The 27,965-nt window shown below is 42.9% G+C and overlaps 1 protein-coding gene across 4 annotated transcripts in view; it reads right to left on the bottom strand.

The window, feature by feature from the left end:
• Window positions 1-27,965, bottom strand: part of BCAR3 (BCAR3 adaptor protein, NSP family member) — a 314,683-nt gene that overhangs the window by 157,229 nt on the left and 129,489 nt on the right. For 2 of the 4 annotated variants that reach the window (XM_078155007.1, XM_078155008.1), the window contains one exon: window positions 4,022-4,349. In XM_078155007.1, the coding sequence (XP_078011133.1) occupies window positions 4,022-4,341 (320 nt within the window). In that variant the 5' untranslated portion in view covers window positions 4,342-4,349. Of the gene's footprint in view, window positions 1-4,021; window positions 4,350-17,216; window positions 17,662-27,965 lie in introns of those variants that run through there. The other 2 variants (XM_020971978.2, XM_078155009.1) reach the window with 2 other exon arrangements.

The following is a 27,965-nucleotide window of genomic DNA, read 5'->3' as shown; positions in this document are numbered from 1 at the left end:
TCTCTCTCTCTCTCTTTATAACTGTTTTACCTTAGGCAAGTCTGTTTCTCAGTACCCCAATTAGCTCATTTGTAAAAATAAAAGTGAGGCCATGAAAGTTTGTTTGGTACTTTGATTCTTCTGAATCAAGAACTCGTGAGTTACACAAATGTGTTGGGTCTATGAATAAACATATGTACATAAGTATGCATGTTCCTTGAAATCTAACTCCTTATATTCTCGATCTGAATTACACTGCAAGTCACAGGGTCATCAAATCTGGAGTTACTACTCACAATCTACCTACTCCAACCCCTCTTCCTTCATTGTACAGGTGAGGAAACTAAGGCCCAGGAAGTTTAAGTGACTTGGCCAAGGTAGTAAGTAGCAGGACTGAGATTTGAACACAAATCCTTTGACTCTAGTCAATGTTCTGTTGCTTATCACACAAATGCAAATTATTATAGTTTTTCTAATAATTGCTTTATGACGCATCACACATGAAGAAGCTCAAACCGATCTTCCTAAATGTAAACCCCACTTCCTCATTCAATGAACTCCTATGGCTCCCTATTACCTCTAGGATAAAACTAGAAAATCCTCTGGCATTTGCAGTTATTCAGTTGTTTTTCAATCATATCCAACTCTTCGTAACCCCATTTGGGATCTTCTTGGCAAAGATACTGAAGTGATTTGCCCATATTACAAATAAGGAAACTGAGGAAAACATGGTGAAGTGAGTCAACCAGCATCATACAACTAGCAAGTGTCTGAGGCAAGATCTGAACTTAGGAAGATGCCTTCCTGATTCCAAACCCAGTGTTCTATCTACCGCACTACCTAGCTGCCCTCTCTGACATTTAAAGTCCTTCATAATCTAGCCCTCTCCTACCTTTCCTAATGTCTAATATTTTATTCCCTTCCATGGATTCTGATCCAATGAGACTGACACCCTTGCTGTTCCTCACACAGGACACTCCATCTCCCAACTCCACGCATGTTCACAAACCATTCCCCCTCCCGGCTTCCCTGGCTTCCTACAAGTCCCAGCTAACATCTCAAGTTCTACAAGAAGCCTTTCCCAAAAGGCTTTCCTTCTGCTCATTGTCTCCAACTTATCCTGTACATAGCTTGTTTGCATATGTTTCTATGCATGTTGTCTCTGCAACAGATTGTGAGCTCTTTGCGAGCAGTGACTATTTATACTTTTCTTTATGTCTCAAGGCAAAGCATGGTACCTGGCACATAGTAGGTGCTTACTAAGTACTTTGTTGTTGACTAACTACTCACTTTAATATAAATCTTGAATATGACATGGCAGTCAAAATCCCAGCGGCTGGTGCTTATTAAGTTATGGTGAACACACACACACACACACACACACACACACACACACACACACACAAAACAAGCCTTCCAAAGATCCTGGACTTCAAACCAAAGACTTGTACCTGTACCCACCCCCAGAAGGACACACTTCAGCTCAGAATGCTGACCTCTGCCCAAGACGGCTTTGGAACCAAAGCTTTGAACTCCAGGCAGGATGACAGTGTGAACCTTGAGTGTTTATGAAGGACTTCCTCAAGACAGAAAGGGAGACTATGAACTGCCATTTCCCCTGTATGAGTTGGCACCCTGCCCTGCATCAGAACTTCAAGAGAAAGAGCCTGGACCACTGTCACAGAAGCAGGGAAATCTCCCTAGCTGTCAGCTGCATTCTGACTCGATGCCTGTGACCATCCCAAGACGGCCAGCTCCAGCTGTGGGGCCTTTGTCCTAATTAACTTTCTGCTCATCAACAGACACAAACTGATGCAAAGTGAAGTCAGCGGAACCAGGAAGTCAACATCCACAATAACTGTGAGAACGTATATGTAAGGAGCAACAATACTCAAAACTAAATACTGTGTGATTATAATGACCAAGCTTGTCCCTGAGCAAGAGGTATGAGAATGTACTTCCCTTCTTTGCAGAGATGGATTGGCTCTGATATTATATTCCATATAATAGGATGTATTATACAGAATATAATTATATTAATTGGAATATAATTGTATATATATTCCACATAATATAATACATAATAAACATAATGTCAGATATCTGCTTCCTCCCTTTTTTATTTTTTGTTTTAAGGGATGCTCTCTCAGAAAGAACAGGGAAGGACATATTGGACAAGGAGGTGATATAAAAATATGAAAACAAAAAGCTACCAATAATTTTTTTTAAATTATGCTTTTAAGTAAAGGGAAAAGATAATTGCTCTTCCTAGAAAAAGCTATCTATACTCACTGCCCCGACTTTCTCTCCTCTCACTCAAGCCTTTGCAATAATCTAGCTTCTGACCTCATTATCCAACTGAAACTGTTCTTTCTCAAATCACCAATAACTTCTTAATTATAGCTGCCAAAGTTATTTTCCTAAAGTTCAGGTCTGACACTGTCACTCCTTTCCTCAATGATCTCCAGTGGCTCCCTATGGCCTTGGATCACATATATACTGTTTAGCCTTCACATCCTGGCCTCCTCCTGTCTTTCCTGCCTCGTTACATATTACTCCCTTTCCTGGACTCCAAACTAGTCCAACTAGCCTTCTCTCTATGCCTCTCACCCAACACTCCATCTGCAGCCTCTCTGTCTTTGTTTGCACTGGCCAACCTCCATGCTTGCAATGCCCTCCTTTCTCACCTTTGCCTGATGGAATCCCATGCTTTCTTTGATAGTCAACACAAGCACTAGCTTCTCTATGAAGCCTTTCCTAGTCCCTGCAAGGAATCAGGCTCTCCCACCCAAACTCTCTGGTTCTTACTAACTCAGTGTGTGTTAATTAACATCGATTCCCTTTATATTGAGTCTGTGTATGCCTATAGATGTACTTGCTTTCTCCCTCATTAGAATGCAAATTCCTTACAATAGGGATTGTTTCATTCTTTGGACTTGCATCCCCAGTGCCTAAGACAGTATCTGGCACAGAGAACGTGATTAATAAATGCTTGTGGGATGTGTGATCCTCTGATGACAGGCCTTAGCTCCTTCTCATAGCTGTGATAGGAACATTGGTCTGAGTGGGCACTTGGTCTTTTTTCTCCTTTGCTTCCCTAGCCCCTAACCAAGGGCTTGGCTTACAGAAGCACCTGATAAATGTTGAGAGTTAAATTAGGTACCTCCCCACTAATCTGGAAAGTCAGCTTTCTCAGGCAGCTACCTGCTCTGTTACCTAAGCTTACCACCCATGTGGGCTCTGCTTAGATGATCAAGGGAGATCGAAAGGATTCCTCCAAGCCATAAGCCAGCCTTTGAACCTGGTAAGCTGGACCTAACCTAGTAGCAACTGGCCTCTCCATCTCTTCCTGAGAATACATGGGGCTGTCCCTTCGTGCTTTCTGCTAACTGGAGTAGTGTGGACCCATCACAGCAGCCTCTCTGATATGACTGCAGGGTCAGGCAGAAGGAAAGACAGGGAGCCCACCTCCAGAGAATGTCATGGACTTCACCTGATAGCATCACAGGTGGATGACTTTTTCCACTGATGGAAAAAAAAGGCAGGGGTCTTTTTAAAACCAGCTTCAACAGGTAGAGCCAATTATCCTACTCTGGCCAGCCTACTCTACAAACTCAAAGAAAGGCATTTATCAGCTCTGAGGCTTATTTACCTAGATCTCTGGCAGATAGGTGGCAAGGAATCACTCTTCCTTATCCAGGTGCAAGGAATCACTCTTCTTTGTTCAGAAGCTAATCCAGTCCATAGAAGTATTGCTTTAACTTTTAGCACTTAGCCTGATGCTTGGCCCAAAGAAAGTGCTTGCCAAGTTGATTTAAGTAACACAAGGGTAGAATTCTTGGGGATCGTTACTGAGATGTTGGTCCCCTGGCCAAACTGAATGGAAACAGGCTGAGATATAAAGTGATGACAAAGGCACACTGAGGTAGATGGACCTTTTCTGTTTGCTTTTAGGGGGTCTGGGTGCTAAGAGAAATTGCCTACGAATAAGTTATTGAGACAAGTAAGCATGAGTTTGAACAGCTTAAATAGAAAGAGTTACCTGAAGGTGGACTTTTCCCCTCGCCAGTCTTGCGCTGGACTCTCCTCTATCACGTCTTGGATCAGAGGGAAGTTCTGCCGTTGGGCCTTGGAGTAAGGGAGGGTTCCTATATGGCTAAATGCGTCACAAGACCTTATGGGAACAGGTCCTTTTTTCTTTCTCGGTAAGGTCCCATGTATAGACACATCCTGATAGGCATTGGAGCGGGGTTCATCAAGGGGGGACTTGCTGCTTAGAAGGTCCATGGAAGAAGCCAGGGGGTATTGATGATTCACCTGCATGTTTCTAGGAAGACTTGCAAATTTTCCAGCAGCCATCATTCTCAGCCCTAAAGAGGATGAAAAAGGGGAAAGCTGAGGTAATGACATGTCTGGACTTCCAGTGCACAAAAGGAAATAGCTCCACCATTTCACAGAATCATAGATTTGGGGCTGAGAGGGACTTGTGAGGTCATCAAGTCCAACCCCCCCCCATTTCATAGATGAGGAAATTGAGGCAAACAGAGGCTAAGTGACTTGCCCAGGCCACACTGCTAGTAAGTACCTGAGGCAGTATTTGAACTCAGAACTTCCTGATCCCAGGTGTAAAACCCTATCCACTAACATAAATAATCTATTTTAGAAGCTTCAAAAAGTAGACAAATTATCAAGCTTAAATGCAGCCACAGAAGTAAGGACTTAGCTATGCCTCTAAGTTTTATATTTCCTTTGTGATCTTACAGAAGAGTTCTCTTCTATAGAGGCAACACAGGATAGCAGACAGAAAACTAGATATGGAATCAGGAAGGCATGAGTTCAAAAACAACCCTCTGACATATTACTGGCTGTGTGATTCCAGTTAAGTCATTAAACTGCAATAGAGCCATGGCTAGAAATGTTTTTAGAAACATGTCCCCTGGGAAGGAAGGGGATCCCTGGATGAAGCTTCACGCCCTCATGGATATCATGGAGCAAAACCCTATTTACCCCGTGATCATTACAACTCTGTCTCCAACCCTCAGTTTCCTCATCTATAGAATGAGTATAGTAATATCTCTACTACTTGCCTCAAAGAGTTGGTGTGACAGCCTCAGGAAGTTTGATTATATATATATATATATATATATATATATATATATATATATATATATATATATATATATATATATATATATATATATATATATATATATATATATATATATACAAACACACACATACATAAAATTAATTATTTTATACAATATATTTATACAACATATTTATATACTTTCTATGCAATAAATATATTGCATAATTCTATGCAATAACAATATATTATAACTATATAATATAAAATGTAAATAGTATATGTAAAACATATTTATTATATAAACTATTAAACATAAATACATTAAATATATGTTTTATATCTATAAACTTCCTTGGGCTTCATGCAATCCTATGAGGTAAGTAGTATATATATGTGTGTATATGTATATATATGTAGGTACATACACACATATCTATTCATATATCTATTTGTGTGTGTGTATATATATATATATATCACTTTACAAACATTAAAGCATTACATAAATGTCATTTATCATTAGCTGGAATAGTAAGTAGACAGTAGAACCTCAATTGGATTGGGCAAAAAGATTTCAGGCTCATTAGCTAAGGTCAAATCACCCAGAGTATGTGTTGGGGAAGACAGAAAGTCAAAGCTGAGTGGAGGACCATGACTGAAGAAAACCCATCAAGGGAAGAAGCAAAGCTTATATCCTAAGCACATTAGAAAAACCAGTTCACATATTTCTATGCATCTAAAAAATAAGGGCAGGAGGAGATGACTGGAATTCTTTGGCCACCAGAGTGCCTTCATTGGCAGACTCACCCTTCAGTTAAGCTACGCTGGGGGAGAGGGCAAAACTTTCTTTAGTGGAGCCTGATGCTTGTAAATAAATCAGTGCACTCTAATTAATGCAGACAGTCTGGGGTCAAGGATCAGAAAGTAGGCTTCTTTCATACAGATCTATGTATGGCTGGGCTTCAGCAGAAAGCTGGGGCGAGTGGGAGAGGTGGAGAGGAGACACAGAGAACCCCAGCGATATTTTTAGCCCCAAATCCCACCACTAGGATTGTGTTGGCCAGTGCCACTGGCAGCTAAAGACCCCAGCAAGGAGAAAAAAGATGGAAAGACAGAGAAGAAAGGAAGAGGGAAAAGAAAGAAGGTGGGGAAACTGGGAGGAAGAAGAGAGTGAGAAAAGAATAAAAAATTAGTGGGACACCTGGTGGTTTGCAAAAAAAAAAAAAGTCACTGTTTGCCTAAGGCATTGATGCTCCAGGCCCACAACCACTGAAATATGCAGGAACAAAACTCAGGGAGACCGGCTTTCTTTGAGGCTGCACTTAGGACATAGCTGGAGTGGGTTAATAGAGGTAGGCTATAGGTATTGAAAATACTTGTTACCATTAAAGATTACACAGAGAAAGGGAAAGGTAGTGTGGGATAGTAAATGCAGAGCTGGCCTGGAAGTCAGGGAGACCTGGGTTCAGGTTCTGTCTCTGACACATACTAGCTGTGTAACCCTACTGTCAGAGTAGGTACTATTCTGCATTGCTAAGGAAGGTCATCAGGAGGAGTTCCTCAAGAAATCACAGATCTTATCTGCCCAAAGGATAAAATAGAAGGCCTCCCAAAACATTGAGTGGCCCCTCTGCTGAAGATTCATGAAAGGATTCAGGCAAGATAGGTGGCTGTGATCTATATCATTGGAGGCAGTGCCTTTGGGAAGCCATAGTCCTTTCCACTCCATGATGAAAAAGAAATAAGAGGGCTGGTAATAGAAATTTGTCACACACACACACACACACACACACACACACACACACACACACACACACACACACACACACACACGACTTTGACCCTGAGCCTAAGAGTCAACAAGCATTTAAGTGTCTACTTATGTACTAGGGACTAAGGTAGTGCTTAGCATGGCCTATGGGTATAAAGACAAAAATGAAATGGTCCCTGCCCTCAGAGAGCTTAAATTCTCATGTGAATGACAAGAGTAACTGAACATGATACATATGAAGTAGGTGGATGGTAAGCCCAAAGGGGAAGGCTCCAGCAGCTGGAGGAACCAGAAGGAATAACCAGAAACTGCGGTGGGGGGAAGGGAGGAGCATAAGTATTTCTATAGCACCTCCTACATACAAGCTCTGTGCTAAGCACTTTACAGATACTATGTCCCAGCACAAGCTAAGGCTTTTAAAGCAACATTTGAGAAGTGTAAGCACATACAAAAATTTAGGCAAATCCCCTGAAAACTGAAGTTATGGAACCATTAATCTCCTGGGTGTCAGATTGCCTTGTGACATGGGCATGTTAGCAGACAAGCAGCTTGGCCTAATGAAAATAACAGGAAGCTAGAAACCACTGTTTGGGGACAAATTAATTCACCATTTGGACCTATTTTATTCTCTCTAAAGTGAGAGGGTTGGACTATTATCTCTAAAGTCTTTTCCAGCCTTAGAATTATAATTGTTAGCATAGCTAACACCATTACTTCCTCCACAAAAGGCACTGTAAGTATGACAAAGAACCCTGCCCCCACCCTGAGCACCTTTTTATTTAGAGAAATGGAGAAACAATATGAATAGGGTAACATTTATAGTAGCACTTTAATGAGCTTTAGATATATTTTCTCATTTGGTCCTCACAACAACCCTGGGAGATAGGTGATATTATTATCCCCATGTTAAAGATGAGGGAAATGAGGTTACAGAGCTGCTAATTATCTGGGGCAGGATTTGAACTTGGGTCTTTCTTCAAGATGCCACCTTGCTACACAGTAGAGATGGTCTGGACTTGGAATTGAGAAGACTTGAGTTTGAATCCCGTCATAGACATTTCCCAGCTATGTGAATCACTTAATCACTCTTAGTCATAATTGAGCAGTTGGCCTCAAAGACCGAGAAGCAAAGATCTAGAACCTGCCTTCTAGTTCTATCTACATCTACGATTCTATTGTGTTGCTGTTATGTTATTATGTTGCTCTCAAACACTCCCAAGACATCTCTCACTTTCTAGCTGGTCAGTAGGTAAGACGCCTCAAGCACTCCTAGGATGCCTGGCACTCACTGTTCTAGATTCAGCTTTTCTCTGGAGGGAGAACACTTAGAGGCTTGGCCCAAAGGACACAGACCGAGGACTTTGCCCTCAAAGAAGCTCATAATCTATGGGGAGGAGGAGGAAGATATGGATGGGGAGGAGGAGAACAAAGAGGAGAGAGGGTATACAATAAACCCAAAGGCATAAAAACAGATCTAACCCCCAGTGCATGTGTGTGTGTGTGTGTGTGTGAGTGTGAGAGAAAGAGGAAAAACAGAAAAAAGAGAAAGTGAGAAACAGAAAGAATATAGAAAACGAAGAGTGTGAGTAAAGAATGAAGAGAAAGAACAAGTATAGAGAATGGAGAAAGACAAAAAGGTGGGGGGGAGAGAGTAGAGAAAAGAGAGTAAGACAGAAAGAATATTGAGAGTGGCGAGAATGAGGGGAGGAAGAGGGAGAAGAGAAAGAGAAAGAAAGGGGGAGGGGGGAGAAGGAGAGAGAAAGAGAGAGGGTGGGGAGAGAGGGGGGGGAAAGAGGTGGGGAGACAGAATGAGAAAGGGGAAGAGAGAGGGAGAGAGAGAAAGAGAGAGAGAATGAGAATACCGAGAATGGAGACAGACAGAAAGAATACAAAGAATAGAGAGTAGAGAAAGGAGAGAGAAAATAAGAGTAAAGAAAGGAGAGAGACAGACACAGAGAGAGAGCGTGCACAGAAGGCCTGTCTGGCTCTCCTTAGGGGTAGGGGGTGACCACAAGGGTACCAGGAACCCAATCCCTGTGCCAGCCACTCTCCATGTGTACCACAGTGCCTGGCACACTGTCGTCACTTGCTAAACATTAATCATCATTATTAAAGAAAAAACCGAGTCTTCCAACTCCTCCCTGCCCCGTTTGGGATGTAGGCTTTACCCAACACCCCCCCACACACACACACACATACACACATAGACATACACACCACACAAAACCAATGCAGCTGTTAACGCTCTGAGATTATTCCAGTTATCAGCACCTTTTCCCTTCCCTGAATGTAAACACTCTCTGGCACTGTCCTCCCTTCAACAAGAAATCCTGGAATCTCCCAACAGGTCCCAGTTGGGAGGAGCAGGGCACCCCCACACCTCCATTTCTGCAAAGGAACACACATTCTTTACTATGGTTCCCTGCAGTGTAGGAAAGCCAAGGTTCAAGGAGGGGGCTTTGAATTGAATGTTGAAGGTGCCTCTGAAGAGAAGAAGGCAGGACTGATCCTCTTCTCTTACCATAAAGGCAGAAGAATCTAGATCAATGAATAAGCTTTGGAAAAGAGCAGCCTGCCTTGAATTCAGATTCCACAAAAATGCCAGGGAGTAGAATGAGCCTGTGAGTGACAGTCATGGGGGCTCCTCTGGGTTGAGAGTGAGCAGCTGAGGATCAGAAGGTGGTGACTATTGTCAGCTGCAGCGGCTGGTTTTCTTTGCTCATTTTTCCTTGTTACAAGAAAGTCTGATGGGGAAAGGGACTTTAGGAAATGCCTGGTCTAAAAAAGGATATTGATAAAACCACCAAAATAGGGAAAGGAGCTGAAGGAGCATCAGATCATAGAATCACAGATTTTTCAAGCTAGAACAGACCTTAGAGATTATTTACTTCAAACCCCTTGTTTTACAAGAATGAGAAGGCAAGGCATAGAGAGACAGGAGACTTGCCCAAGAGGTTAGATGCCTTGATGCTTATTCATTGATCTAGATTCTTCTGCCTTTATGGTAAGAGAAGAGGATCAGTCCTGCCTTCTTCTATTCAGAGGCACCTTCAACATTCAGTTCAAAGTCCCCTCCTTGAGCCTTGGCTTTCCTACACTGCAGGGAACCATAGTAAAGAATGTGTGTTCCTTTGCAGAAATGGAGGTGTGGGGGTGCCCTGCTCCTCCCAACTGGGACCTGTTGGGAGATTCCAGGTCACACCACAACTGACTGATGATAGAACCAGCTAGGACTAGACGCCAGGTCCAGAGCTATTTCCACTGTAAGGCTACAACACAGGTGGTTAGCGCAGTGCTGGGCACATTATTCAATTGGGTTCAGGCATGCCTGACTCTTCATGACTGTATTTGGGGTTTTCTTGGCAAAGATACTGGAGTGGTTTGCCATTTCCTTCTCCAGCTCATTCTACAGATAAGGAAACTGAAACAAACAGGGTTAAGTAACTGACTTAGGGTCACACAGCTAGTAAGTGTCTGAGGTCAGATTTGAACTCAGGTGCTCCTGACTCCAGGCCCCCCACTCTAACCTACTTCGTGACCTAGCTGCCCTGCCCAACACATAGAAGGAGATGCACATACATACATACATACATACATACACACACACATATATACATACACACATATACATATACACATATAGATATACATATATACACACACATATTAATTCCCTTCGTACTTCTCCTATAGAATCACAGGATCTCAGCATTAGAAGAAACCTCTGGGGCCATCTAGTCTATCCATGCCCCTAAAAGAATACCCACTATGACATACCAACAGATAGTCATTTAGTCTTTTCTTAAAGACCTCCAGTGAACGGGAACTTGTAACCCTCCTGAAGCCTGGCTCAGGCAGCTAGGTGGCACAGAGGCCTGGAGTAAGGAAGACTCATCTTCCTGAATTCAGATCTGGCCTCAGACATTTACCACCTGTGTGACCCTGAGCAAGTCACTTAAATCTGTTTGCCCTGGTTTCCTCAGGGGAAGGACCTGGCAAACCATTCCAGTATCTTTGCCAAGAAAACTCCAAATGGGGCCATAAAGAGTTGGACATTACTAAAATGACTGAACAAAAGTACATTAAGAGTGGACTCTGGATCATATAATTAAGTAATAATCATGGCTTGGGCTTTTTCCTCAAATCAAACATGATTAAGTCAATTGAAAAAGGTAGGTTCCTTCAAACCAGAGATAAGGCTTAAAAATAAAAGTCTATATATGTAGATAAAAGCTAGCCTGGCAAAGTAGATAGAGAGCCAAATCTCTCTGAATCAGGAAAACTGGGGTTTGATATACTAGTTTTGTGACCCTGGGCAAGTCACAACTTCTCAATGTCCCAAGCAACCAAGAATAGAAATTACAGAATAGTGGCACAATTATATCGCCAGGACTTTCCCCAACAGGTGCTGGCTAGACAGATGAAATAATAATAGTATTTACATACCTCTTTAAGGTTTGCAAAGTGCTTTACAAAAGTGCTTGACCTCATCTGAGTCTCAAAACCATCCTGGGCAGTAGGTGCTATTATCATCCCCACTTAACAGATGAAAAAAGTGAGGCAGAAAGACATTAAGTGACTTGCCCAGGGTAATATAGTTAGTAAGTGTCTGAGGCCAGATTTGAACTCCCCTCTGATACAACACACACACACACACACACACACACACACACACACACACACACAAACACACATACACACACATCTATATATCACCTCCCCCGCCCCAGGCCACTTCCCCCAACTTCTATTGTCAGGTACCCAAAGGGGAGCTGATTACTTCTCAAGATTCTAAGGGGTAAGGCATGGGTAGAGAACCTTAGGCCTAGAGGGCCACAAGTGGCCTCAAGGCCACAGGTTCCTACCCTGGGGTAAGGGAACCCTGAGGGACTAGTGTTTTCTACTACTATTGCTCATGAGCCCCCAGTAGTATGATCCTCAATGACTTATCAGCCAAGCTTACTTAGCTTTTAAAAGGGGTATTTAATGAGCACATATACTAAGGACAGTAGTTATAAGAAACACAATCCTCCCCCCTGCCAAAAAAAAAGAGGGAATATTCTCACCTTTGCACATGGAACATTTCTGGGGAAAGTGGGCTCAAACTTAAAGTACAGGGCATGAGTTACACACATGGCCAACACATCCTGGTTACTGGGAGCCCTTTTCTACTTTCCTCAACTCTTCACGAAGTTTCACTTTGCTCTCTAGTGAGCTCATAGCATCAGTGTCTTTCTAGAGTCCATCTCCTGTACTTTTTTCTGCCTCAAGGATGGTCACTTCTGGAAGCTATCATTGTCCTTGGTTGACTATTCTTCTGCTTCCTCTGTTATCAGCTTTTACTGATCAGCAGCCATTGCTACTGACTCCGGTCAGCAGGGGCACCTCTGATCCCTCTCCCCAACTCACATGGTCCTGGCATTTCTCCCTCCCGTTGCCTTTCCCCTTGATCCCAAGCTATTCCCTTTCAGGGACTTGGCTGAATCTTCTCCATCACTAGCCTGGCTTGTCATCCGAGTTAAAACTGGGTTACTTTGCTGTGTGTAGGCCCTCAAGTATGTCATTCTTTCAGTCAGTCCAAGATGTTTCCCACGTAGCATAATCTGCTTTCATCAAATGACCCAAAGCCCCTCTGATCTTTTCAAAATAACTGAGGATTTATTCACACCTTCTTTACTTTGGTGCTTCACTCAAAATGGCTGGGCCTTCTATGATTACATTAATGGGGGATGGGAGAGAAGAGGAAGAGGAGAAAAGAGAAGAATTCATTGCTATATCTCAAAGAGGAAGGTTTTCATTCCAGGTTGCAGAATCAGAGCTAGAAGAAACCTTAACGTTTAATATGAATGTGTAAGTAGAGCCTATATCAGATTACATGCTGTCTTGGGGAGGGGGGAGGCGAGGGAGAGGGAGAAATTTTAAAACTCAAAATCTTATGCAAGTGAATGTTGGAAACTAAAAATAAATAATTTAATTATAGAAGAAACCTTAGAAGTCATCAAGCCTAGTGCTTTCATTTTAGGGATGAAAATTCATTGACTTGCCCAAGGCCACACAGATAGTAAGTTGCAGAACCAGGATTTGAACCCAGGCCCTCAGACTCCAAATCTAGTGCTCTTTCCACTATTACCTCAGGACAAGGAAACTGAGGCCCAGAGGGGTTAAAGGGTTCATCCTGGTTGCCCCAGGTGACTCTAAGTCTAATGCTTCTTTCCAGTACACTAATGCTATCACTGGATGCCAGGGAACACTGAGGTACAGAACAATACTGCTTTCCATTTTCAGATATTTAAAGTCCTCAGTAGAAATTGAACCAGCTTTTCTCATTTTAACCTAACATTTCATTTTGAGTAACCTGAATTTCTGGTGCTAAACCCATTTATTCCTTTCTACCACTGAGTATTTGTTCTTTGTTTTTTGTTTTTTTAATTTTTTTTTTATATTTTTTGGGGGGGAGGCGGTTAGGCAATGGGGCTAAGTGACTTGCCCAGGGTCACACAGCTAGCCAGTGCTCTATGCACTGCGCCACCTAGCTGCCCCTACCACTGAGTATTTGACGCAGTTTCTGATAGAGTGAAAACACCTCTATGACTGAAGATGAACAATTAAGCCTTAAGGAGAAGCCAAATGACTTGACTAGGGTCACACCATCAGTATTGACTGGAAATAGGACTGAGGTTTTCCTGATTTCATTAGATGGTGAGCTCCTTTAGGGCAGGGACTGTCTTCTGCCCCTTCTTGTATCCCCAGTGCTTACACACAGTGCTTGACACACAGTAGGTGCTGGATAAATGTTTATTGACCAACTAACCAACTGAAATCCTGACCGACTGCAACTCAGCTCTCAACAACAAAGACTCTAATGGATGTAAGATCCACATCTACCTTCCTGAACATCCCTGGCCCAGGGCCTCCCATTAGCTCTTCATAAGAGTCCACCCAACGTTCTGGATGCCTTCTTTCCTCCATTTCTCTAGACACCATGAGGGTCCCTGGGGAGCATGCAGACTGCCCACAGTCTAGCTCACACTCATACTATGACCAGCCCATCTTTTCTCCTATTCATTTCTTTGATGACTCCTTTTGCCCCATTCTTAATTTCTCTTGTATAAAGGGTTACAACCTCAACAATGACCATAATCAGAATCAAATGACTTGTTTTCTATTTGCTTCCAACATCCCACAGAGCAGAAGGAGATTCCTTCTCTACCTCCTTCCTCAGACACTGGCACCCCTAAGAAGGAACGCCAAGTCATTTATCATACTTCCACACTGGGAGGGGAAAATTTTCAGCTGAGAACAATGAATCTAAAAACATCAAATCAAGGACAGCAGGAAAAAAACATTGAACACTTCACAGGGATCAGCCTGCATGGCCTAACATGCCAGTGCAAGACAAAAAGACTGAGGCGAATCACTCCAGACATAAGATTTCGTCTCCAAGTCTATGGTGAACCCTGTGTCAACCAGATGGGTGATGTAAGACCAACAGATGCAAAAAATGGTCTCTCTGGCTTCATCTAATTTCAGACCTTGGAAAGCACATAAAGGTCCAAAGGATTGAAGTCTTGAAAGAAGAATGAAAGGGAGAGAGACCCGGAGGAAGGTTCAAAGACTTACAACTGATATCAAGAACAAAGGAGGGCTACAGACACCTGTCAAAGGCATGGAACTACTTACCACCTCGACACTGACCGACGACCTGGTTTTGAAATAGCTGTAGAAGCAGGCCGGTCTTGCTAGCCTTACAGCATTAACTTTGTGAAATAAATGAGAGTTAAGTTGGGTTGGCCATCTGCCTGTTTTAAAAGGGGATGTTTACAGAGAAAATATGATTATCCTTCCATTCTAGGGCTTAGTGATATACACACTTCAATACAATGTCTTCTATTACACTTTTTATTCTGGAAATGAGCTTTAGTTAACTCTTTACTTCTAGGAAAGAGAACTTACATTTCAAAGACTCATAGAATTTGAGAACTGGACTATAGAGAGCAAGGCTAACCCTCCTTGTTCTTGTTTATGTTTTTTACAGTTGAGGAAACTGAGGCCCAGAGAGGTTGTGACTTCCATCACTGCAGCATTGCCTACATTGTGGAGAGGATGGACCTGGAATCAGGAGCTGGGGTGCAGTGGGGAGAGCACAGGGTTTGGAGTCCAGTGACCTGGATTTAAATCCCTACTCTTCTACTTACTACAAGTATAACTTTGGGCAAGTCAAAGAACCTCTCTAAATCTCAATTTCCTTCTATGCAAAAGAGACAGGATCACATTGGATGAACATCCCTCCCACCCCCAGGTCCCTTCTAGCTCAAAATCTGTGACCCTATGACTTCTCAAACATTAGCTAAGCCTCTCTGAATGTTTCCTCATTTGTCAAATGAGGATAATAACTATATTGCTTATCTCGAAGGGTGGTCATGAGGCCCAAGTGAAATAACGTGAGGCCCAATTAAAATCCACAGAAATGGCAATTATTTTTTATTCCCCCCACCCAGCAACTAGAGAAGGTAGTACAATCACTGGTGAAGCAGGGCTTCAAATGTTACAAATTGTTTTTACATGCAATTGAGGAAAAAATAAGATATAATTTTAAAAAAACCCAAATATTATCCCATGTGATCCTCACAACAGCCAAAAGGGGTAGATGCTATTAAAAAGAAGAAAAAAAAAGAGGGGGAAAAAAGCTGAGCTTTACTTGTACTTAGAATTAAAGGTGTATACCTTTAAGGACACTACATTTTAAGCAGGCTTATAAAGTCTAGCCAAGTGATTAAAATGCTAGTAATCCCACCTCAGAGTTTGTGGATAGATTATACTTCAAGCAGTATAAAGTTATTAGGATTAGCTCTATTCACTTGACAAATGGGCTTCTCCTTGAATTCTCCTGGATTTCAATTAATTATCCTGAAAATCTAAAGCCCAGAATGTTAAATTCTTTGGAACTTGGGGATGGGGCTCTTTGAACAACGAGCTGCTTAATAATATTATCATTAATACTTAATAGAATTCCCTAGCATGTTAGACTGCAACTGCCTAATCAACGACTCACTCTACAATAGTTTTCTGAGTTAATTATTCCAATTTAAAATTCACTCTTCCCGATCTTGGCGGTGGGGTCTTTCCATCTTCTTCCCAGATCTTATTTCAATCACTGCCTTAATGAATGTGAGGGAGAAAAAAGGGAGGAGTAGCTTCAACTCTCAATCTGACCTTCCCTCTTTAAAGCCAGATAACCCCATTTCTTCTCCCCGCCTCCCCCCCCCCCGCCATTTCTTTTCCTTGGAGAGATCTGCAACCCTTGGGAGATAGTAGTCAAAATTTAAAAACCTCTTCAAAAAAAAATGACCAGATTTGCACAAATTCATTTGCTGAGCTGGATCAAAAGAAGGTTACTCAGAATCTTCTTCCCCTTTTGTTCTCCCCCCCACCCTTTTTAACTGAAGTAGATGAATTAACGACCAGAATGAAATTCCAGGAAAGAATATCCACCATCTACCACCCCTGAAACAGCCTGATCAGAACCCTTGAACCTTGCTTCTAGACATATGCTTCTAGACAGCTGACCTTCCCATCCGGGGTACTATGCAACCTTGAAAACTTTGCAAAGAGGTGGAAGTGTCAGTTGCTTAACTGTTAGGAAAGATGGGCTCAGATCTTTCTTCCCTTTCCAGACCAGCCCCCACCCCTCTACTCCCTCCCTTTCCAGACACAGAGACCCACACAACCAGCTATTCATTCTTTTCCTTAACAAAGAAAAAGAAGCAGCAAAAGTTGTCAACAGCTACATGGCAGGCTCCTTCGCTTTCTTTGCAAACTTTCCAAGAGATTAGTAGAGAAATTTGCCTCTTCCAAACTCTCGGCTTCCAGCTGAGCCCTTTTCAATTCGTCTCATCCTTCCCTCCCCACCCCCACCCCAACCTTCTGAGCTGCATTTGATTTAAAAAAAAAAATCCTGGCAACCCCCCAGTAAACATGGGACGCGGGCTGCAACATAAGACACTTTTAGGACAAACAACTTTTTTGGAACAGGGCAAAAGAGAAGCCCCCCGTCCCCGTCCCCCTCCCGCCTGCATTCTAAATCATGCCTTCAGCAAACCCCCAGTGAATCCAGACAAAGTGCCAACTCTGGCAGCCACATGGGCAAGGGATGCTTCGGAACAAATTGCTGGGCATCTATCTCCCCGACTGCAGCGACACCCCGGGGTTATCAGGGGCCGGCCAAGGGCTTTCCCAAGGTCTGTGGGAATTCCTGCCCCCACTTCAGCCCAGTCTTCTGAGGCTCTGGCAACTTTGTTTGAAAAAAGAAGAAAGAAAGAAAAGAAAACCCAGCCCCCAAGTTGAGCCCCAAGGCTTCCATGCTGTTAAACTAACCTCAGCGAATCCTGCACGGGACTAGACTGATTTCAGCGGCTGTTAACTTGGTTGGGAGCCCTCGGAACAATAGCCGGAGTCCCGGCGCAGGAGAGAGGAAAAGCTGCGCTCACCCGCTTGCTCTCACACAGAGGCAGCTGGGCTCTCTTTGGCAGCCACTCTACTTCCCTCCCGGACGCACGCCGGGGACCCCCGCGCACTCCCCGGTCCTTCGCTGGCCCCGGCTTTCGGTTCAGGGCTGCGGACCCCTCATCTCCGAGACAGAGGGGGCTCGGGGCTGCTGGAGGAAGCCGAATCCCGAAGGCTCCTCGGGCGAGATCTGTTCATCCTCCGAAGTGGATGATCCCGGGGCCAGCGGCTCCCGCAGCGCCCAGACTGCCCTCCCCAGTCGGGCCCGGCGCCGCGCGCTCTCCCGGAGCTCTGAGGACACCGAAGGCGCGGCTCTTGGACAGCTCTGCCCGAGCTCCGACTGTCACGGGCGGGCGCTCCCGAGCTAGCTTCCCCGGCCCCACCCCTGGGGAGGCTGCCGAGGCGCGCGCCTCCGGACCCCTCCCTCCCCCGCACCCCTCAACATTTACATTCCATGACCTAGCCTTGCCCTTTGCGGCTCCGATTGGAGAACTGGGCGCTCGCCGGGGCCCTCGCGTGGAACTGCTACTTCCTAAACGACCACCCTCCAGTGGGCGGCTCCCGCAGACAGCTCGGTCTGCCTGTCCACCTGCCTACCTGCCTTCCTGCCTACCTGCCTACCTGCTTGTCCTCTATCCCAGAACTCTCCGGTTCATCTACAGACACTTGGCTAACTCTTTAATTAAGGAGAATTCATCCTGAAGGCTGTCATTACAATGGCCAAACTTATCCTAGGAGAAGAATGGAGAAAATGCACGTCCCGGGGCTCTTTGCTGAGGTGGGGGACTATGGGTGCGGAATATTGCGTATCTGTCATATGTGTTTAATGGGCACATTGTGCTGAACTGATTCAACAGCCCACCCCTAGCCCTTTTAATCTGTGTTATGAGAGATGGCTCTTTGGGTAAAGGAAGAGGGATGCATCAGGAAATGAAATTCTGTAAAAACAAAGTCCTGTGCCTCACGGAGAGCCTGGAATATATCGAGTGCTTTTTCATTCATTCAGTCAACATAAGATAAAAAACTAATGCGTATTGAACCTAATAAAAACAGACCCAGATAAGCAGAAATGACCAAGCAGTGGAGACAGTAGGTCATGGGAACAGAAAACAAACGAACCATCGATCAATCAATGATCAGTCCATTCCTCACTCCAGCCTGGACACACGTCCTTCACTGTTTAATGAATTGAAGTCAAGACGTGGGGTGGGGGGATCTTCGCTGTCTTGACCTCTATTTGTTGTGGCAAAAAGAGGAGGGGGGAAACCCTGAGAACAGATACTGTGGGGGTTCTGAAAGCAGTTCCATGTTGTACTTAGCTTACTCAGCTCAGTTTCATCATCCCTGAGAGAAAGTTCACCCATAGTTTTTAAACCTTTTATCTCTGGGGGCAGAGCACCCTATAGTCCAAAAGAACACTGGGGTTGGAATCAGAAAATCTGGGCTCTTCCTCCAGCTCTATACTAGTTATGTAACCTTGGGCAAATCACTTAAACCTCATCTATAAAACGAGGGTATGGAACTTGTTTTTTGTTTGGTTGTGTCAGTCTCTTCATGACCACAATTTGAGTTTTCTTGGCAAAGATACCCCGTTTTCTTCTCATTTTACGGATGAGGAAACTGAGACAAAGACTTGCCCAGGGTCACACAACTAGTAAGTGTCTGAGACCAGACTTGAACTCAAGAGGATGAGTCTTCCTGACTCCAGGCCTCCCACTCCATCCATCCCACTCCATCCACTGTGCCATCTAGCAGCTTGATTGGGCTAGATGGCCTCTAAAGACCCAGATCACAGATCTAAAACTAGAAGGGGTCTTAGCATTCATCTAGTCCAACTCTCTTATTTTATAGCTGAGGAACCTAAGGTTAAGTGACTTGCTTAAGGTCACGTAAGTGACAGAGCTGGGATTTGACTTCATATCTTATAACTCTAAATTCATCACTCTTCTCACTGTACCACATCGATTATAAAAAGAATGATGCTTTCACTTCTAAATTTGTGATTCTGTGATCTCTTCTCTCTCTCTTTCTCCATCTTTGTGTGTGTGTGTATGATCATATATATATATATATGTATATATGTATATATATATATATATATGTTATATATATTCTCTCTCTGTGAGATATTTTCTTTTGGAAGAAGAAGTAAATCTTGTCTTCATGTCCTTAGAGAGCAGAACTAAGAGTAACGGTGAGATGTTTCAAAGAGGCAAATTCAGATTTGAGGTTGAGAAAAATGTCCTAACAAGAGAAGATATGTAGGTTCCCCTTCCCTGAAGATGTTCAATTTGAAAGTGGACTACCACTTGTTGGGTTCAGGTATGGGTTGGACAAGGCAGCCTCTTCCACCTCTGGGATCCCACTATGGTAGCCTTCTAATTGGCTTTCCTATTTCTAGTCTCCCTCCTCCCCATACTCTACACAGCTTCCAAAATTTCCATAAAGCACAGGCAAAGCCAGATCAAATTTTAAGTGAGTATTGCCTCTAGGATAAAATACAAACTCCTCAGCTTGTAATTCAATCCACAATCTGGCTTCCAGGTAGATACCTCTTCACCTTTATTTCACATTATTTCCCTTCGAGCACTCTGTGTGTTCTAGCAAAACTGGACTATTCCCCAAACTCAACATTCCCTCTCCTGCTTCTAAGCATTTGTACAAATCAATTCCGTGCTCCAAATGTACTTCTTCCTCATCTTCAACTCTTTTTTTTTTTTGGCTAGGCAATGGGGTTAAGTGACTTGCCCAGGATCACACAACTAGTAAGTGTTATGTGTCTGAGGTCAGATTTGAACTCAGGTCCTCCTGACTTCAGGGCTGGTGCTCTATCCACTGCGCAACCTACCTGCCTGCCCCCTCATCTCCAACTCTTAAAAAACTTCTTCCTCCAAGGCTAATCTCAGGAGTCACCTCCTCCATAAAGCCTTCCTTCATTTTCACCAAGCTGTCCCCCAACCCCAGTCATTAGCACTTCTTTCATTCCTCAGATTACCAATATATACCTTTTCTGTGTCCCTGTTATGTTCACCTATTAAAATGTAAGCCCCTTGAAGGCAGGGTCTGTTCTGGTTTTGACTTTGTATCCAGCAGAGTGACTTAAACACAGTAGGAGTTTAATAAATATTTGTTACATGATTGAATTGAATTGAATCCATTGTTGATTTTCTCCACTCTGTCCTAAATCATCCCCATGCTGTAATAAAGTATCAAAGCTTGGGAGAGTCCTGAAGGTCAGCTCTCCTTAGATAAGGTAGCATACCTGGGTTCCTGGGTCACCTGTGAAGGAGCTCAGACTCACAGGGAAGCTGCTCTAAAGAGTAATGGAACCATAGACTGGCAGAACCAGAAGGGACTATACAGCTCATCTCATTAAGGGGCTCTTAAGTCTGTTGGCGCCTTCTCCAAATTCTAAATGCATAAAATAAAAAATACGAGAAAATACAAATAAAAGCAATTATGTAAAAATAAAGTTAGAATTTTTTTTTAAGTTTATGAACCCCAGGTTAAGAACTCCTGATCCAGTCCAACACCCTGGTATTATAAATGGAGAAGCTCAGGTTCAGAGATGTTGTGACTTGCCTAAAGTCACACAGTAAAAAAAATCAAACAATTGGTGCTAACCAGTACTCTCTTTACAAGGTGCTTCTGAAGGTCAGTGATAACCATTAATTGCCTCAGAGTACACCATCCCAGTGTGGGATGGACAAACCAAAATATAAAGGACCAATTAGAATCCATAAATGTATATGCCCACACATTTATTTAAGTTTTTACTGAGTGGATTTTTAGCCTTCTTGCCAGTATTACTTTGGAGGAAAGTAATAATGATAATGAAAAGAACAAGCGGGAAAATGCCAAACCCAGAAGAACTTAGATCATTAAATAGTAAAGGGGGAAAAAAAAACAACTTACAGGCCAGCTTAATAAATGTCATTCATGATTCATTGATTGAAATTTTAAAGGGTGATGAACTGCTAACTATTCTCACTCTAAACAGTGGGCAGAAATTGTTAAGAAGGATTTAGCTTAGACAGTGAGGGTTGTGAGACCCTGAACTCATTTCCATGGTTCATGAATCATAGATAGTTTCACTGGGGCCACACCTGGATGCAGAGGTTTGGACAAGATGACCTCAAGGTCCATTCTAGCCCTATGATTCTATTATTAGTTAATGATTGACAAAAAGGGAATATTGACCTTTACATGTCAATGCATGGAAACCTTATTGGCCTCTGTGAAGCCTATCAATCAACCAACAAGCATTTATTAGGCACCTACTAAATACTAGGCATTATAGATATCAAATACTCAGATCTGTGCAGATCTCAATCCATCCATGCCAACCCATTCCATTTCATTCTTGTCTATGGCCTCCCAAGAATGGATAAAGAGTCTACCCAAAGTGCTGGAGTCCTCCCCTGATTTCTCTTGACATCAAGAGGTCACACTTTATCCCTAGCCTTCATCACATGAAAAGCCTAACTACTCTTCCTCTCATACATTTCCTTAATGGCATCTTTTACTCCAAAGTTCCTCTTTGGTTCTATCTTTTTGCTTGCTCTGCCTTCCACCATACTCTTTCTTCATTGAGTTCTGTGTGATAAACAGTTTCTTTGGAGACTTCCATGTCCCAATTTCTCAGAGCAACCCCAGTGGGGACACCTGAACAATAACAACAACAACACCACAGTCCCTGCCCCTAGGCCCTGAGAGTCTAAGAGGCCCACATAGTTGCTACTCAGCCTATTTAGTACTTCAAGACTGCTTCAGCTAGAAAGGGAGAGTGCCTTATGGCTGTAGTCCAAGAAAAGAAGGAACAAAAATAACTCCCATTTCTAAAGAACTTTAAAGTTTCCTCATAACTCTCTGATATTAGTAGTACAGGTATAATCATCCCCATTTTACATGTGAGAAAACTGAGACCAGGGGAGGTGAATTAACTTACCCATTAGCAAACAACTAGTTAAGTGTTGGTCCTGGGGCAATGGACTCCAAGGGCTCCCCCAGGGTGTCTCTCACTAAGAGTTACTGAGCTAGAAGCCAAGGATAGAAAAGCTTCATTTACTGATTTTGGTATGTTTGACTCGAGTGGAACCCTCTGAGCACTCAATAAATAATACATTGTCATTCAAGAATAATAATCACAGTAAGTGCCCACATTTATATAGCCTTGAAAACAGCCAGCATGGGGGTATTCTCTCAGTTCCTCCTGTAGCACCAAGTCCTTCTACAACCAAGGCACCGAACCTCTCCTGTGGGTGAGTTTCCACACTTGCAAAACGATAGTAATGCTCCCTGTCCTCTTCCCCTCCCCTCCAGTCACCTCCCCATTAATTTTCCCATTCACCAAATAATCACAGAATTTCAATGCTGGAAGAGACACCTGAAGCCATGGAGTCCAACCCTACCTGAGTAAAAGTCTTATCTATGATGTACCCCGTAAGTGTTGGCCCTGGCTTTTCTTCAAAATCTCCCAGGACGGAAACCCACTGCTTCCTGGGGCAGCCCATTCCATTTTTGGACAGCTCCAATTATTAGGAAGTTTTTTCCCCTTATACTACTCCTAAATCTGCCTCTTTATGACTTCTACCCACTGTTCCTAACTCCCCAGGGGCCTCTAGAGTCAAGCAGAATAAGGCTTAACCTTTTTTTCCACATGACATTCCTTCAAATATTTGAAGACAATGATCATGTCTGGCTAAGTCAAATTTGGAAGAGTTGGGAAACATCTAGATTCAGAGAGGCTTAACCCCCAGCTTATTTTCTGACCTTTCCCTAATCCTTGACATACTTGTAAATTTCAGTATTTGATACTACACAGAGAAAGTAAGAGGCCCATCAGCAATGGAAAAAAAAGTGGGGATGGGGAAGAAGGGCAGGGAGAATGATCGATTTGTCAGGCAGAGGAGCACAGTGGAATGAGTGTCCAGCTTGAAATCTTCCTGATTCCCGAGTTCAAATTCCACTTATTATAATACTTATTAGCTATATGACCAGGAACAAGTCACTAAACCTCTCTGTGCCTTGAGAACCTTTCTAGATCTCTACTAAAGTATAAATAGGTTGCAATTTGAGCTGGTGGAGACAATTCCCACATGGAGGATGCCAAGGAAGTCCTCAAAGTTGAACTGAATTGAGAGATATAGAGAAGCTATTTCACAACCCCATATCTTCTCTATCAGGGATAAATACCATCATGAGCTATGTGCTAAACATTCACCCATCTCAACCATCTCCTTAAGATGCCAGGGTTAGGTATCATGTTTATCACTAACACCTTAGTGTGAATTAGTTGGGAGAAGATATTTTCCCAGTAGAGAAGTGCAAAGAGCACTGGTTCCTTAAGAATGGGGAAACGAAAAATAGTGGAGGAGGTGTGGGAAAATTTAGACACTGACATACTATTGATGGAGTTGTGAACTGATCCAACTGTTATGGAGAGCAATTTGAAACTACGTCCAAAGGACAGTCAAACTGTGCATATCCTTTGATCCAGCAATACCACTACTAGGTCTGTACCCCCTAAAAGATTTTTTTTAAAAAGGGAAAAGAACGTATTTGTATAAAAATATTTATAGCAGCTCTTTTTGTGGTTGCAAAGCATTAGAAATTGAGGGGGTACCCCTCAATTGGGGAATGGCTAAACAAGCTGTAGAATATGAATGTAATGAATGTAACTATTGTGCTATAAGAAATGAAGAACAGGATAACTTCAGAAATACCTGGACTTATATGAACTGATGAAGAACATTGCACACAATAACAGCTACGTTGTATGATGATCATGCAATTAGGAAAAAATAAAATACTATAAAAAAAAGAATGTGGATCTAAGGACAGATAAGGAGGCATAGAAATCAAAGAGTAGGGAGAATGACATGAGAGAACAGGGCTCCTAAAGATGAATTTCCTCACGATCTTGCCAGGGGCCAACTATATTCAAAATGCTTTCTGGGTAGGTAGTCCTTAATTCAATCCTTCAGAAGAAAAAGACTGAAAATCTGCAAAGCTGAAGAACTAATATTCTCACTGGGGAGAAAGACTTTAATAAAGTACAACTCCTCACTTTCACTAGCCTTGGTGGAGGGGTGTCAAGAAACTGACAGCCCTGAGACTTAGCAACAAAGTGAATTCGCTGCCAAATGTGGCAAGCATCCTTCCCAGGTCAAGTCTGCATGCAGAGGCCAGTTTCAGGTTACTCTGATCTTTTCCCATGCTAGTGCTATTTATGTTGTACTTATCTTTGTCCCACCTATTTATTTGACAAAACAGGACACAGTCCATTCTACAAGAGGCAGGTGGCATCATTTACAGGCAGGTGCTGCAAGTTGGCACAGGAAGATCCAAAGTGAAACCTTATTCATTCTTCCCACTGTAAGCCTTCTTCCCTGCTTTGGCCAGACTCCTATCATTTTGGTGACCCAGAGCAGAGGGACAGGGGATTGATCTAGAAAAGTGGACTCTGGACTAGTCAATCAAAGAACAAGAGTCATCCTGGTATGTCAGAAAGTTGTATTTGAAGTCAAAGGACCTGACTCCAAATCCTGGCTTGGCTACTGACTGTGTGACCTTGGACAAGTAACTCAACCTCTTTAGGTCTTTATTCCTCACCTATAAAATAAGAGGATAAGACTTCAAGGTCCCTTCCAATTCTGAATCTATGCCCTATGAACTTGTAGGGGAAAATGTATCGATTGAATTTGGAGTTGGAGGGCTTTGGTGTTCAGATATTGCCTCTGCTCACTGTGTGGCCTTTAAGACATTACTTAACCTTTCTGGGTCTCAGTTTCCTTACTTATAAAATGAAAGGGTTAAATGAAATGATCTCTGAGGACCTTTCCAGCCCCAAACTCTTCCCCGTGGGAGATATACACAGGAATATTTGCCATTGGTAGGAACCTTGGTCTCAACTTTTGGTCCGGTCCCCAGAACACTTTGCCAGATGCATTATGGAGACAACAAAGACCATGGGGGAAGACCATAATTTGTTTCTATGTCCCAGATCAAGTCTTTCATATCAGAGATGGCTACAGCTAGTACAGTATCCCAGAATGTCAGAGGTAGAAGCGACCTCAAGGATTGCTAGGCAGTTACTGTGATGGAAAGCACATTGGACCTGGAGTCTGGAGAAACCCAACATCAGTTCCTTGCCCCATCAGCTATGTGCTCCTTGGCCAATTGTTTTCTTAGACTTGGCTTCTTCAACCATAAAGTAAATAGGGAAAATGATACTTACATAATCCATGTCAGAAGATCCCTGGGAGGAAAGCTCTTTGTAAACCATAAAATGCCATGTGAGAGGCAGTGAGGTGTATTGGATAGCAGGCTGGCCTTGGAAACATGAAGACTTGGGTTCAAATCTCACCTCTCACTCAAAGTGGCTGTGACCTGGGGCAAGTAATTTAACCTTTCAGTGCCCCTGGCAAGTCTTTAAGACAATAAATTGTAGGTTAGGTTCTGATCGCTATTGGAATTTCCCTTACCAATGAAATCGCAGGTTTGGTCTGGAAGGGAAAAAAAGTGCTGCATAAAGATTTACTGCTATGTAGTTCAAAGCACTCATTTTATAGGCCCAGCCCAGAAAACTGGAATTGTGTCATACAGGTAGATCCACCTCTACAACTGGCATTTGCTCTTGAGGGTAAGGATTGATTTTACTTTTCGTACTATCTCCAGTACTTAGCACAGTGTCTGACAAAATTAACAAGTATTAATAAATACTTGTTAACTTGATTAGACTTCTGGTTTATGGAGCACTTTACTTACATTATCTGGTTTGAGCTTCACAACATTCCTGAGCAGGTAGGGGCTATTTTGTAATCCTTAAGAAACTGAGGCTCAGAATAGTGACTTGCCCAGGATTAGCTAGTTAGTAAACGTCAGAGTCAGGATCTGACCCCAGGTCTGACTTCATATCCAGCATTCTGGTGGACATCTCTTCAGTAGCAGCTCTTTCCCAAGGTGTCAAGGTCACAAAACAGTGCTGAGATCATCCCAAGATGTCTTGTCCTGAATCTGTCGGGCTACATGTAGATGGTGTTCATGGAGTGCAAAGGTAGACATTGAATGTACTCAGGCTCATTCCCTCCTCCCAGAAGCCAGAGGAAAACAGATGTATGAACAATGGTTTCCAATTGGTGGTTTCCAGCTATGTTTAAAACAGCAAGGCAGATGGGAAGGAGAAAAGTCCTCAGCTGAATTCCTGTTCATCAGAAGAAGCCAGGGATTCTCTATGTTAATAATTTGCTTAAATGTCATTTGGAAATAACAGAGAAGCCATCTCTTCTTCCCCAATTTGAAAGCTCAAGAGTGACATTTAGGTAAAGCTCTTGAATGTGGTTTCAAGCACATTCCTTGAATCCAAGACAATTGTCAACTTATTCTAGCTTGCAACAGATGCACATAGGGTTAGTCATTCAGTCAATAAGTATTTATTGTGTGCTGGGGATACAAAAAAAAAAGGAGCAAAACATTGTCCCTGCCCTCAGAGAGCTCACACTCCAATGGTGGAGTTAAATGCAAATAACAACTTACAGATAAGAATTTAGGTCCCAACATATTAAGCTAAATGCTTCTGAAATGAGCCATTGTGCTCACAATTAGTTGAAGCTCATGGTCCTCCAGGTAAGCAGTCTTTTTGTCTGAAAGCAGAAGGAATCTACCTGTCATTTTTTCCTCTGTGACATCATGGAAGAGAAGGGGAGTATTTCTTTTTTCTCTGATCAAGTTGGCTCCGGTGATTCATCCCCAGACAGGCTAAAAATATCTCATCCTGCCCCCCCTCCTACTACTTCCCTCCCCCTCCCCCACCCCCGGAGTCAATAACTCCCTCCCTTTCCCCATCCTTTCTTCCTATTCCTCCTGTAGATGAAGAGAAGGAGGCAAACTTCTCCTTTGGCCACATTTCTAGGAAGTGCAAAACACATTGGTAATAACCCTGTGACGTCTTCTATATCATGATTTATAGAAAGGAAGAAGTGAGAGGAGATTGTCCTGGCAACGTGATGAGGTGACAGATGGTAAGAAATGACTCTGCATTATCATTGCTATGTCATCAATAATTATTCTGAGATGAGTCACATTCACCTGCTCTATGGAATCTGTGTTCTGAGATAAAACTCTGAGTTCTCTTGGTTCGAATGAGAGCAATTTATAGATCAATACTTACAGAACACCTTTAGAACACAAGATCTCATGTAAGAAGGAAGGAAGGAAAGAAAGCAGGAAGAGAGGAAAAAAGGAAGGAAATAAACATTTATTAAGCACCTACTATGTGCTGTGCTAAGCACTTTACAAGTATTATCTCATTTGATCCTCACAACAACTCTGGCAGGTAGGTGTCTTATTATCTCCATTTTACAGTTGAGGAAACTGAGGCAGACAGAAGTTAAGTGATGTGCCCCATCGTCCCACATTTAGTGAGTGTCTGAGGCCAGATTTGAAGGATCGAAACATAACATTTTCCCAATATGGTCCCTAACCTTGAAGAGCTAAACCAAGATAATTCCATCTACCTCACTTCAACCTTGAAGGATCTTTGATCTCACCTATGGGTCTACTTCTTCTGACAGTGTAGATTGAAACTGTTCTACATCTTCTCATCCTGGACACTGGTCC

Source organism: Phascolarctos cinereus, unplaced genomic scaffold (assembly GCF_003287225.1).
Source record: "Phascolarctos cinereus isolate Bilbo 61053 unplaced genomic scaffold, phaCin_HiC Scaffold_5;HRSCAF=322, whole genome shotgun sequence".
NCBI lineage: Eukaryota > Metazoa > Chordata > Mammalia > Diprotodontia > Phascolarctidae > Phascolarctos > Phascolarctos cinereus.
The sequence above is the reverse complement of the archived record's forward strand: the minus strand, read 5'-3'. Positions and strand labels throughout refer to the sequence as shown.